Source organism: Podarcis gaigeae (assembly GCF_964106915.1).
Source record: "Podarcis gaigeae genome assembly, chromosome: 14".
NCBI classification, from domain to species: domain Eukaryota; kingdom Metazoa; phylum Chordata; class Lepidosauria; order Squamata; family Lacertidae; genus Podarcis; species Podarcis gaigeae.
Genome location: NC_139690.1, coordinates 45,066,451 through 45,080,280, shown reverse-complemented (window position 1 = coordinate 45,080,280; position 13,830 = coordinate 45,066,451). Strand labels below are relative to the sequence as shown.

The 13,830-nt window shown below is 47.9% G+C and overlaps 1 protein-coding gene across 5 annotated transcripts in view; it reads left to right on the top strand.

Moving 5' to 3' along the window:
- Nucleotides 1-13,830, top strand: part of LOC310831099 (multidrug resistance-associated protein 1-like) — a 78,810-nt gene extending 64,980 nt beyond the window's left edge. For all 5 annotated transcript variants that reach the window (XM_083711270.1, XM_083711269.1, XM_083711268.1 and 2 more), the window contains 8 exons: nt 1,335-1,534; nt 2,756-2,882; nt 3,959-4,060; nt 5,302-5,448; nt 6,579-6,737; nt 8,825-8,991; nt 9,988-10,182; nt 12,517-13,830. In XM_083711270.1, coding sequence (XP_083567396.1) covers nt 1,335-1,534; nt 2,756-2,882; nt 3,959-4,060; nt 5,302-5,448; nt 6,579-6,737; nt 8,825-8,991; nt 9,988-10,182; nt 12,517-12,625 — 1,206 coding nt within the window. In that variant the 3' untranslated portion in view covers nt 12,626-13,830. The remainder of the gene's footprint in view (nt 1-1,334; nt 1,535-2,755; nt 2,883-3,958; nt 4,061-5,301; nt 5,449-6,578; nt 6,738-8,824; nt 8,992-9,987; nt 10,183-12,516) is intronic.

Sequence of the window (13,830 nt, the reverse complement as noted above, 5' to 3'; positions counted from 1 at the left end):
CATCTGAAGGCAGCTCTGTATAGGGACATTTTTACATGTTTCATGATTTATTGTGTTTTTATATTTGTTGGAAGCCACCCAGTGCAGCTGGGGCGACCCATTCAGATGGGCAGAAGATAACTCCTACTATTAGTTCATTTGCTAGAGGCCTCCATATTTCTCTTTCCTCGCTTGGCCAGTTCATTGTGCCTGCAGCTGCTTCTCCATCATGGAGGAGTTCCATCGCCGTCTTGGAAGCACAACGTCTGGCTTCTAGGGTGAAAATAATATATATGGAGCTCCTTTCCCAAAAGGCAGCAAAGTATCCTTTGTATTTATCAAGGCCAGAGATACAAAGTCACCATTCTGCTTCCCCATCCCCATGCACAGCGACAGCAGGAAATTTAATCCTCGCTTAAACGGCAGGGTGAACAGGGGCAGAATTGAAGCGGGTTTCCTGTTGTGGTAGTGAAGCAGTGTGTGTTTGTTGCATGCAGCACAGTTTCCAGTCTGCTGCAGTTCAGCTTCTGACAACATTATGCATCTTTGTGTCCGCTGCAGCAAAATGTCACATCATTGTAAAGGTAAAGGGACCCCTGACCATTAGATCCAGTCGTGGCCGACTCTGGGGTTGCGGCGCTCATCTCACTTTATTGGCCGAGGGAGCCGCCATACAGCTTCCGGGTCATGTGGCCAGCAGGACTAAGCCGCTTCTAGTGAACCAGAGCAGCACACGGAAATGCCCTTTACCTTCCCACTGGAGCGGTACCTATTGATCTACTTGCACTTTGACGTACTTTCGAACTGCTAGGTTGGCAGGAGCAGGGACCGAGCAACGGGAGCTCACCCCGCCGTGGGGATTTGAACCGCCGACCTTCTGATCAGCAAGTTCTAGGCTCTGTGGTTTAACCCACAGTGCCACCTGCGTCCCTATGTCACATCATTGACTATGTCATAAATTACACATTTCATTGCAGCATTACATTATTCCACACCCAATCATTTCAGGGCATGGGTCATTCATTTCAATGCAGGGGAAACGCAGTGCAAATGGGTGAGGTCGGGAAAGTCGGCGTTTATATATAGTTTATGGGCTGAAAAGCAGCAGCTGCAGCAGCAGCTAACAGGGATCATATTCCCTGGATTGATTTGCATCCCAGACACAGGACAATTTCCATTCCTGTTTCCGTCAGGATTCCCTGACATCCCCAGCTACAGCTCCCAGTCATCCCTGAGCATTGGCCGCACTGGGAGGGGCTGGTGGGAGTTGTAGTTCGCATTGGCTATCAGAAGCAAAGTGGGTGCAAGCGGCCTCTTACCCATCGCCTTGATTTCTCTGACCTACCCCTTTCCAGCGCTTCTACGTAGCCACTTCCCGCCAGCTGAAGCGCCTCGAGTCGGTCAGCCGCTCCCCGGTCTACTCCCACTTCAACGAGACACTGCTGGGGGTCAGCGTCATCCGAGCCTTCGAAGAGCAGAAGCGCTTCATAAAGCAGAGCGACGTGAAGGTGGATGAAAACCAAAAAGCTTACTACCCAAGCATCGTCGCCAACAGGTAGGTGGATGACCTAAGAGGCGTTGGGTTTAATAATAATAATAATAATAATAATAATAATAATAATAATAATAATAATAATAATAATAATAATATCTTTATTGTCATTGCCCCCTCTCGGGAACAACGAAAATTACTTTGAGTTAAAGAAATCCTTTCCCTGCTACCAGTCTGTATGAGTACCTGGGGGATTTCATACACATTGGTTCTTCAGCTCCAACAACACTCCGTTGGAGTTGGTTCAGAATTTGAGGCCCTCTGCTGGATGTTTGTGGAGGCGAGCAGAATCGTTCCTGAGTCCCAAACTCCAACTCCTAGTTAAAACTGGGGCATCTTGAGCATGTCAGCTGGTCCTGAGGATCTGTTTCTTAAATGTCAACCAGCTTTTGATTCCCTGTGCAAACTTTTCACGACCAACTACCGGCCCATGTACACTAGTGGCCAAAATTGTGGAAACCTTTCGGGAAAAGTGTATTTTCGAGGTTTGATGGCTCGTAACACCACTTTTTTGGGGGAGTAATACCATAGAATTATGTATCAATGGAAAGATAATTTAATGAAGAATGTAAGAATGTTATAGCCAAATAACCAGAAAAAGGAGTGTTTAGAGAGCCAATCAGGTGTCATCTTGTTTTGGCAATGATGGCTCATAACACCACTTTTTTAAACTTCACTTTGCCCATGTGGTTTACTGCTGGTTGGCTCCTGACACCCATCATCTGAAGACCACTGCCCTGTCCTCACTTGATGCACCAAATAAAGCAGGTTTTTGCCTACAGGAGCTCATGGCACTGTAAACCCCCGGTCTCTTTAAACCAGAAAGATTAATATGGCTGCATTTGCAGAATGATCAATTCCAAAGGGCGTCGATGGGCTTTAAAATTCTGCCCTCATCTGCTGGATGACCACCACGAAATGCTTGATCCAAGCCTGCATTGCATTCTTCATTAAATTATCTTTCCATTGATATATAATTTTATGGCATTACTCAAAAAAAAAAAAAGTGGTGTTATGAGCCATCAAATCTTTTTCCAAAAGGTTTCCACAATTTTGACCACCAGTGTATACTGCTCCCCCTGTTTCTCTCTTCCCCCCACCCTGCAGGGCTCTCTCTCTCTCTCTCTCTCTCTCTCTCTCTCTCTCTCTCCCTCCCCCCATCCTCACGCAGGTGGCCTGCAAGGGCCTGGTGGGTATTAAAAGATGCCCCCTCTTTCCTTCCAGGTGGCTTGCAGTCCGGCTGGAGTACGTTGGGAACTTCATCGTCCTCTTCGCCTCTCTCTTTGCCGTCATCGCCCGCAATAGCCTGAGCCCTGGACTGGTTGGGCTCTCCATCTCCTATTCGCTGCAGGTAGCTCACGGAAAACAGGCTGGGTTTGCTTTCGGATAATCTTTTTAAGAAAACCTTTTTGAGGGGTGCAGTTCTTCATACTTGGTGGCTAGGCATTTTGTAAAGCTACATAGATAATTCAGCAAGGAGGGAATTGTGCTTTTTAGGTAGCATTTAGCGAAAGGTTAGGAGGTGTTAAGGAGGCAATCCTGCTGCTTTCTGGGAAGGCGGCTGGGGGTGCTGTAGGCCCCCTCTTCAAGAAAGTGAGGTCAATCGCTGGAGGCAGTCTCAGTGTGACGGAGGCAGGGTGTATACAAGGAGGCAGTGGACCCATAGAATCTATGCAGTCTCGTTCCCCTGGCCCTAGTACAGGAATTGGCCTTCCAGATGTTGCTAGGACTACAACTCCCATCACCCCCCCCCCCCACCAGCATGGTCAGGGATGATGGATGCTGTAGTCCATAACATCTGAAGGTTCTTCATCACTGCCCTAAAACCATGCCACTCATCGAGCTGGCATGGTTAATCGGTGGGCAGGGGTGAGGAAAAATAAGCCCTCAGACCCCCTTCCCTCCCCCCCACCTGACCTGGCAGGGGGCTTTGGATGCAACAGTAGCTCCACTGTGGAATCTCTCTTCTTTATCCCCGGCCGCCCAGGTAAGATACTTGTGTTAAAAAGATAGTACTTGCAATAAAACAATTCCAGCCCCCAAACGAGGAGCTGTTCTGTCTATGCTCTGAGTCTGGGAAATAACATTCAAACGTTAGGTCTTTCCTCTTGCAATTCTGAAATTCTGCTTGATCTGACCCTGTCTCTCTTGTGTTTTCTGCATGTGCAGATTGGCTCTTAACTCTATAAACAAAGACAGCATGCCTGAGACCACCTCAGCCCTCCTTGTTAAACAAGGCAGTGCTTTATGAAGATGTAGACTTTTTAATGATTTGCCAAAACCTCCCTGGCTTCAAAATTTTCACCCGGAGATAGAGGAGGAGATAACGTCTGAAACAATACACAAGTCCCCAAGGGTGTTCAGCAGGCAGAACTTGAATGGGCAGCTTGCTGTGATGTATGCAAAACACATATTTGTTTTTGTTAGATCACCACTTATTTGAATTGGTTGGTTCGCATGTCGTCCGAGATGGAAACAAACATCGTTGCTGTGGAAAGAGTCAAAGAATACTCTGAGAAGGAGAAAGAGGTAAGTTTAAGACCGCTCCTCTGGCTGCAGTTTTGAGGGCGCATTGTAAACCTGTAGGTTACCCAGGTACAGGGATCTGCATTTCCTGCTGGTCACCCAGCAGATGAGGGCAGAATTTTAAAGCCCATCGATGCCCTTTAGAATTGATCGTTCTGCAGATGCAGCCATATTCGTCCTTCTGCTTTAAAGAGACCACGGGATTTACAGTGGTGTGAGCTCTGCTTTATTTGGTGCATCAAGTGGGGACCGGGCAGTGGTCTTCAGATGATGGGTGTCAGGAGCCAGCAGTAAATCACATGGACAAAGTGTAGTTAACTTTATTTGAAAAACAGGATCTGCACAGGGGTGACATTTAGAAACCACCTGAAGGCAGCCCTGCACAGGGAAGATATTAATGGTTGATGCTTTATTGTGTTTTTTAGTGGCTGGGGCAACCCAGTCAGATTTGGCTCCAGGTTGCTATGCCAGAGGACTGGGGATGATATGGTGATATAAAATACTGGTAAACTGGTTGGGGATAATTCAAATGGAAATTCCCAGGTGTCCAAAAAAAGAAGACGACTATTTATGTATGCCACTACTGCGGCCACTACTGAGGTCCTAACTAAAGAAGAACGGCAACTGATGAAATATTTGCAGCTTGCAGACAATATATAGAATAAGAAAACAAGAAGAAAGTGCGTTTAGAGAAAATTGGAAAATGTTTATTAAATATATGGGGGGGATTTGTGTACACTTGAAAACGCTGGCAGCATTAAGATCAATTCAACAGTGTAAATAACTTTTGATGGATGTAATAATGGAATACTGAATGGTTTGGTTTTATAAAGAATGCAGGGATTTATGATACGCGAAATGAGCCATGGGAAGAGAAGAAGGGAAGTCACTGAATAGTGGAATAGCTGCCTTGCTAAGTCAGACCAGGGGTCCATCTTGAGTAGCATCCTGGTTTTCTGCCGTGGCTCTGGGAAGCTCACAAGCAGAGCAGGAAGCATGAGACTCTTAATCTCAGGGTCACAGGTTCGAGCCCCACATTAGGCAAAAGATTCCTGCATTGGAGGGGTTTGGACTAGATGACTCTTGTGGTCCCTTCCAACTGCATTCTATAGTCATGGATGATGGGAGGTGGTGTCCCTCTACATCTGGAGGACTGCAGATTTCTCCCCCATGCTATTGGGGTCATCTAGGTGGCACATCAGAGGCCAATAATGGAAGCTCCTGGCTTTTTTTCTTGCTCTCAGGCAGAGTGGACCATTAAGCAAACGGCCCCACCAAGCAACTGGCCCCACGAAGGCAAGGTGGAGTTCAAAGGCTATGGCCTTCGCTACAGGGACAACATGGATTTGGTCCTGAGGGACATCAACATCACCATAGATGGAGGAGAAAAAGTGAGTGCTGGGACCCATTAATGGACACTGAAGCCAGGGGGAAGTTAAGAAGGCAGAGAAGGTGCTCTTGTAGGAAAGGGGGGAGGGAGGGAAGTGGAACCTCTACAAAGCCTTAAATGGCTCAGGGCCACAGTATCTGAAGGAACAGTCCCTGACACTGCAATCATCATCTAAGGCCCTTCTTCCTGCGCCTCCTCCATGTGACGTCTGGAGGGTGGCTACACGAGAACAGGGCCTTCTCTGTAGTGGCTCCCCATCTGCGGAATGCTCTCCCCAGGGAAATTCACCTGGCACCTTCGTTATGTATCTTTAGGTGCCAGGCAAAAACAGTTCCTCTTCAACCAGGCCTTGGTCTGATTTAAAAATCTATGGCCTTTCAAAGATGTTTTGTTTTACTGTAAATATTTTTGTGTTTCCATTCTGCATTTAATGTGGTAAACTGCCCAGTGATCTCCAGGCAACATATATAAATTTAATAAATAAAGGAAGAGCTGAGGCTGAAAAGAAGCTGTGTGGAAGGGAAAGCTGGAAAGGCAGAATTTGTAGGAGGTGAGAGGAGACAATAAAGGAGCCTTGATCAAGAAGAGTATCAATAGAGAGGGGGTTTTTTTTAGGGCTGCCTGGCATGTTACTTTCTGAAGACATGATGGGGACACACACACATTGCCTCTCCATGTCTTCAAGCAACTTGAAACTTAAAACAGCAGTTTCAAGGCTGGGCGTTCTGTTTTCCAAGACTCCCGTGTGCCAAGACTGACTGCTTTGTCCACAAAGCAGGACCAGGGAACCTGTGGTCTTTCAGCTGTTGTGTGGCTCTTCTGCTCCCATCAGCAGGGATGATGCAAACTTCATTTCAGCATCCGGCTCGGCCGCAGGTGTTCCCTGGCCGTGCCATAACAAAGGCAGCGTCTTTTCCGCTTTGCAGAGCTGCAGAGCTTCCCAAGCAGAGCCTGCTAGTCCAGGTTTCTTAAAAGAAGTCTCTTCCTTCCTCAGTCTGGAGGGGGTGGGCAGGAAGATCCCCTTCAGATCCTGCCTGCACCCTTCGTCCTCTTGGCTCCACCCTTGCTTTCCATAACTAAGAGCATCGTGACTCCTCCCCACCCCCCACCCCCTTCTGCCCTTCTCAATAGGTGGGCATCGTTGGAAGAACGGGAGCTGGAAAGTCGTCCCTCACTCTCGGCTTGTTCCGCATCAACGAGGCAGCCGAAGGGGAGATTCTCATTGATGGGATTAACATTGCAAAGATTGGGCTCCACGACCTTCGCTTCAAGGTCACGATTATCCCCCAGGTGAGAGGGAATCTCTGCTCATGCCCACAATTTGACTATTTCGTTATGAGCCGTGCTTTCTAACTCCTTTGGCCGTGTTCACTGCTGATGCCGCCTCGTTGCAGGCTTGAGTCCACGGATCTTAATGGGTGCCTGGTTTTATTTGCTTCCTTCATTCATATGCAGCTTCTCTGCCAAAGCATTTCTGGCAGTGCTTAATAATGGCCAAGAGAGAGAACGCAAACGCAGAGGGGAAGCAAATATTTGCAAGGCCATGTCAGATGGCTGATCAAGGCGGTTTCAGGAGGGAGTTGGTCTTTGCTGGCATGAGCAAAGGGCAAGCCCAGCTTTTGTGTTGGCTCAGATATGTTCTTGATGAATTTACTTTCAAATGGTCTCTGAAGTTGCTCTGTAGATGGAGGGTGGAGCCCCATGTTTTTGCACACATGTAAGGGGCAGGTAGGGACGCAGGTGGCGCTGTGGGTTAAACCATAGAGCCTAGGGCTTGCTGATCAGAAGGTTGGCGGTTCGAATCCCCGTGACGGGGTGAGCTCCCGTTGCTCGGTCAGTGCTCCTGCCAACCTAGCAGTTCAAAAGCACATCAAAGTGCGAGTAGATAAATAGGTACCGCTCCGGCGGGAAAGTAAACTGCGTTTCTGTGCGCTGCTTTGGTTTCACCCGAAGCGGCTTAGTCATGCTGGCCACATGACCCAGAAGCTGTACGTCTGCTGCCTCGGCCAGTAAAGCGAGATGAGCGCCACAATCCCAGAGTTGTCCGCGACTGGACCTAATGGTCAGGGGTCCCTTTAAGGGGCAGGTGGGCCTCATCAACCTGGGAAGGAAGCCCATCTAGGAGAAGGAAAACTCTGGTCCTAACCTCTGCTGCCTTGCAGGATATCTTTGGGGAAGAGAAGAAGGCTAAGGAGTAAACCCTACACAAACCTGGAGTCGTTTGGACGGCGCTTTGTACGCCTCCTTCCGGCAACTCCTGCATCCATGCTGGTGCCAAACGTCTTGCTCTGCTTTCCTTTCGGCTGAGAGGGGAGTCTTGTCGTCTGGTCAGCCCAGGACCCCCATGCACATTGCCCAGGCTTGCATCATGGGGGGGGGGGGGAGTGTCTCTTCAGTGCTGCAAGCGCAGCAGTTTGACTTCACTCCCAGAAGTGCACTCCACTGTCTTATCGAGACAGACGGATGCCAACAGGATATATACATATGAACCTAAGAGGAGATTAAACTTGTGCCTACAAAGGCCTGTTCTAGCATCTGTTTGCTCACCTTGTTTTTTCTTAAAGTGCAAATGTGCACATTAATTTCTGAAAGGATTTGGACGCACAACCGGTGGCCTCTGGTTCCTACAGTACACTCATGTTGCATCCTTGTTAGTGTGTAACCCACTGGTCCCATGAACACGACCTCTGTTGGGATCTGCACAGTCCTGCTGCCGAGACTGATTTCTAGATACCCAGGCAGGAAGGAGGCCTCTTGGAGAGCACTTTGCTTGTGGCTCAAGTGTTTCATGTTTCCTGCATTGGAAGCAGTTGCGTGTAGGTAGAGAGAGGAAATGGGGTTCTGACTCCCATCAGCCCCTTTCCGCATGGCCAGCAGTCAGGGAGCATGGGAGTTGTAGGCCAGCAGCGTTTTGAGGGCACCATGTTGTCTACCTCCGTTGTAGACTATTGTGCAAGCTGTGGCGCTGTGGGTTAAACCACAGAGCCTAGGACTTGCTGATCAGAAGGTTGGCGGTTCGAATCCCCGCGACGGGGTGAGCTCCCATTGCTCAGTCCCGGCTCCTGCCCACCTAGCAGTTCGAAAGCAAGCCAAAGTGCTAGTAGATAAATAGGAACTGCTCCGGCGGGAAGGTAAACGGTGTTTCCGTGCATTGCTCTGGCTCACCAGAAGCGGCTTAGTCATGCTGGCCACATGACCCGGAAGCTGTCTGCGGACAAACGCCGGCTCCCTCGGCCCATAGAGCGAGATGAGCGCCGCAACCCCAGAGTCGGTCACGACTGGACCTAATGGTCAGGGGTACCTTTACCTTTACCTTAGTAGAAATTTCTGAAATGTGCAGTGCAGACCTGATTGATGACTTTCTGTTCTCTAAACAGGACCCCATCTTGTTTTCTGGCTCCCTGCGCATGAATCTGGACCCTTTTGACCAATACTCCGATGAAGACGTCTGGACATCTTTGGAACTCGCTCACTTGAAAAACTTTGTCTCGGCACTCCCTGATAAACTCAACCATGAGTGTTCCGAAGGAGGAGAGAACCTCAGGTATTGTGCAGTTTCTGCCCCTTTTTATTTTCCTTTCAAATCCCGTTATCTTAGGTTTCCCCAGCTGTTCATTGGACTACAACAACAGCTGGGGACCCAAGATTGAGAAACACTGAGCTACAACATAAACCTCTTTGTGCTGTTCTGGAACCCTGAGCATCCATGTGTGCAAGTCTGGCTGAGGGTAGCAACATTTGGATACCCTTCTCACTCTCACTTCTTTTAAAACCAAGTCCCACACTGTAAAAAAAACAAAACCCAACCTCTCAGTGCAAAACCCACATTTTGTCCACATAATATGTTGTAGGGGCACACTCCCTTGGGCTGTAAAAGGCTCCTGAAAACCTTAGGAGTCGGACGTTCCAGCTCCCGAGCGATCGAAAACCAGGAGTGTTCTGGTTTTCAAACGTTCTTTAGGAAGCTGAACATCCGAAGGGGCTTCCACGGCTTCCGATTGGCTGCAAGAAGCTTCCTACAGCCAATCAGAAGCCGTGCTTTGGTTTCAGAAGTCAAACGGACTTCCGGAACGGATTCTGTTCAACTTCCGAGGAACGACTACTGGAATCCAAATCATAGCAAAATCCTGCAAAATCTGGTTCTTAGGGTTTTGCTCGGCTTTTTAACAGAGGATCTAATTGGTCGTTTTCCTCATGACCACAGAATGCAGGTTTCTGCCTCCTGTGGGACATAGAATAGTAGGGAATGATGTTAGATATTTTTCGAAAGAGACTGTTGAATTGAGCTGTGCAGTAGCTTTTAAATAAGCTGTTTAGATTTTTTTTTTTTTTTACAAGGTTGGCCTTTTCTGGGTCCCAGATCATGGGTGCACATTTGCAGCTGCTTTTTCTTTTCAAAATAAAAGTGGAAGTGGCTAATTCAAGTATGATCTTTAAAAACATTATTAACTAGCTATTTGGCCCTGAAATGGACTGTTGTTAGAGATTCAATTTTTTAAAGTTTTTGTGTGTGTTTGTGTGTTTTACTTTCTGTCTCCAGTGTTGGGCAGCGACAGCTGGTGTGCCTTGCTCGAGCCTTGCTTCGGAAATCCAAAATCCTGGTTTTAGATGAAGCTACAGCGGCCGTGGATCTTGAAACAGATGACCTCATACAGTCAACAATCCGGAGGCAGTTTGAGGGCTGCACAGTCCTAACGATAGCACACCGGTTGAACACGATTATGGACTATACACGGTAAAAGTGGATAAACCATGCGAGTATCTGAGGAGAAGGGAGTTTGGAAAGGCTCCATTGTGTTAGCTTCTGTGTTGTATACATCTCTCTTTCTCCTTTTTTAAAAAAACAAAAAACCAGCCCATTTGTGTTCTTTCACCCCTTCTTTACTGAAACCTCTGCTGTTGTTTAAAACTGCCATTTTTTCTCAGTGTACCTCCAGGCTTGCTTTACTCAAACTATTTACCGTATTTTTTGCTCCATAGGGCGCACCGGACCATAGGGCGCACCTAGTTTTTAGGGGGGGAAATAAAGATTTTTTTTATTCCCCACCCAGCCGCGGGGGCTGGGGTGGGGGAAGCTCGGGCTTCCCCCGACCCCAGCACCCAGAACAGGTCCAGGAGCGGCGGGAAGATTGTGTGCAACCTCTCCGCGGCTCCCAGAGCTTGCGGGGCTGGGACGGGGGAAGCCCAAGCTCCCCTGACCCCAGCTCCCAGAACAGACTGCTATCCGCAAGCCTTCAGAGCCCGGCGGGAACTCCTGGGGCGCTCAGAAGGCTTGCGGATAGCTGCCTGAAGCCTGGAGAGCGAGAGGGGTCGGTGCGCACCGACCCCTGTCACTCTCCAGGCTTCAGCAAAAGCCTGCATTCGCTCCATAGGACGCACACACATTCCCCCTTTATTTTTGGAGGGGGAAAAGTGCATCCTATAAAGCGAAAAATACGGTATGTTGTTTTAAACAGTCACCATTTCCCTCTCAGTGTTCCTCCCTTCCAGCTGTACTCAAACGTCTCCCTTTTTCATTTCTCAGCTGCCTCATGTGAGAGGATATAGATGAAATTCTTCTTCTTCTTCTTATACTGACACTGAGGTCCAGCACCGAGGACCTTCTGGCGGTTCCCTCGCTGCGAGAAGCCAAGTTACAGGGAATCAGGCAGAGGGCCTTCTCGGTAGTGGCACCTGCCCTGTGGAACGCCCTCCCACCAGATGTCAAAGAGAAAAATAACTACCAAACTTTTAGAAGACATCTAAAGGCAGCCCTGTTTTGGGAAGCTTTTAATGTTTAAGAGGTTATTGTATTGTAGTGTTTTGTTGGAAGCGGCCCAGAGTGGCTGGGGGGACCCAGCCAGATGGGCAGGGTATAAATTTATTATTATTATTATTATTATTATTATTATTATTATTATTATTATTATTAGTTTATTTATTTATTTGTAGCCCGTCCCTCTGGTTAAGTTTCCCCAGCCACTCTGGGCAGCTCCCAACAGAATATTAAAAGTAAAATAAAACATCAAACATTAAAAACTTATCTAAACAGGGCTGCCTTCAGATGTCTTCTAAAAGTCAGATAGTGTTGATTTCCTTGACATCTGATGGGAGGGCGTTCCACAGGGCGGGTGCCACCACCGAAAAGGGCCTCTGCCTGGTTCCCTGTAACCTCGCTTCTCACAGTGGATGGGGTGGAGGTGAAAATTGAGGCAAACAGGGCTGCAGAACAGAAGTGGTGGCTTAAGAAACGGGCTGGGGAAGGCGAAAAGTAAGCTCCATACAGTGGTGCCTTGCAAGACGAAATTAATTCATTCCGTGAGGCTCTTCGTATAGCGGTTTTTTCGTCTTGCGAAGCAAGCCCATTGACAGCTTAGCGGATTAGCGCTATTAGCGGTTTAGCGGCTTTTAGCGATCAGCTGTTAAGGGGCTTATCAGCGGATCAGCGGCTTAGGGAAAGGGGGGGGGAAGGGGGGGAAACCCGCAGGAACTCGCAAGACATTTTCGTCTTGCGAAGCAAGCCCATAGGGGAATTTGTTTTGCGAAGCACCTCCAAAACGGAAAACCCTTTCGTCTAGCGGGTTTTCCATCTTGCGAGGCATTCGTCTTGCGGGGCACCACTGTAGTTGCATAGGGTGGGGAGCGAAATCTCTGCAAGGTTAATGTGAGGAGGAGAAACAGCAGGGAAGTTGGTGTGTGGAGTGATCGGGGACACAGCTCTGCGGAATCAAGCCTGTGGCCCATCTAGTCTGGCATGGTGCCCTCACAGATGCCACCCAGATGCCCGTGGGAAGCCTGCAAGCGGCACCAGAGGGCTCCCTAGTTGTGATTCCCAACATACTGCCTCTGACAGTGAAGGGAGAACACAGCCATGCATAGCCTTACCCTCTATGATTTGTACTTGTATTTGCAGGTTATCCCTGTGCATGGCCAGCGGTGTTGAGTCAGGGATTAGCCTCTGCCCCTATTTTGCCCTTGGCTCCCGTTGGTGGCCTTCCAGCAGAAAATCAAAACAGACCCTGCATCTCTGAATTCTGACCCACCAACCCTGGAACTGTAAATGTGCTGACTACATTTCTGTTTTGTTTAGGGTGATTGTCCTTGACAAGGGTGAAATTGCGGAATATGGCTCCCCTACCAGCCTAATCCAGAAGAGAGGCATTTTCTACAGCATGGCCAAAGACTCTGGCTTGGTTTAACGCCTGGTTCGTGGCGTCCCTCGCTGGGGGTGCAGCTCAGAAGAGGACTGGCGAACCAAACACGGACGAAGACGGCAGCATCTGCCAAAATCCATTGCCCAAGAAACCCCAGCCAAACAATTCCACTCCTTGCAATGTAATGGAGACACAACAGGCACAAAATCTACTTCTCTCCTCTCTTCTACACTTTCCTGACATTTTAAAGGGTTAGTTTTCAAGCATAGCGATAGCGATGGGCAGGTTGTTTCTTTGAGCCCCAATCCCATCTATTTACCTAGCGCAGGGGTGGCTATATTTTGGCCCTTCGAATGCTGCTGGTCTGAGTCCCCTCTGACCCAGTTGGCCACGACCAAATTGAGTCCTTGGAGGAGGCTTGGCTGAATTTGTGCCTAAAACATTGCACAGCCATCCTTGGTTTTGTGGCAAGGAGCTCTTGGAGAGACTGGATAATTTCCTTTTGAAAACCCAGCATCTCAATGGGAGAAACCTTTAGGATGGCTGCTAGAGAGGATAGGAATAGCACAGTCCAAAACTTTAACAGCAGAATTGCCACATGCTCGTACAGGGTGGGGAGGAGTGAGGGATTTCCCTTCTATTCTGATAAAACATGCTTATTGCATACATTTATCTAGAGCAATTCTGGCTTGTTTTGAGGATGGAGGGAAAAAATGAAAATGGAAGACCAGGTGATTTTTGTTCTTGTTTTATTATTCCCAAGAACTTTACCCTATACCATAAGATACATATATATTTAACCCTGTGGATGAAAGAATCACTCCCAGTTGTAGGCAAAATGCGTTTTTGTTGTGGTTCCAAAAAGGAAAATTCAGCCTAATCGTTTCTGTCTAAGGTCCTTTCTCCTCTCCCCCCTCCCCCAGCTGTTTTGTTCTTTTAATTGGAAAGGATCTGCAACAAAAACCCACAATTCTTGTGTTCTCCACAGTCATTTTACCAAAGCAAAGCTGGAAGGAAAATCAAACTTATCAGTGCATCTAAATGCTCACTCCAGGAGCTTGGAACAGCAGACTTTGAATTATGTTGCTGACTTTTTTTTCTTTTTTAAAAAAGACACGTCTTTTCTTAGAATAAAGTTATTTATTTTTTTTGTAAATACAATTCTCTAAAGTTAAATAGATCGAAATTTACTTTGGTATTTTTGTAATGACTCATGGAAAGAGCTTTCAGTAAAAACCTTTTTGTTTGGA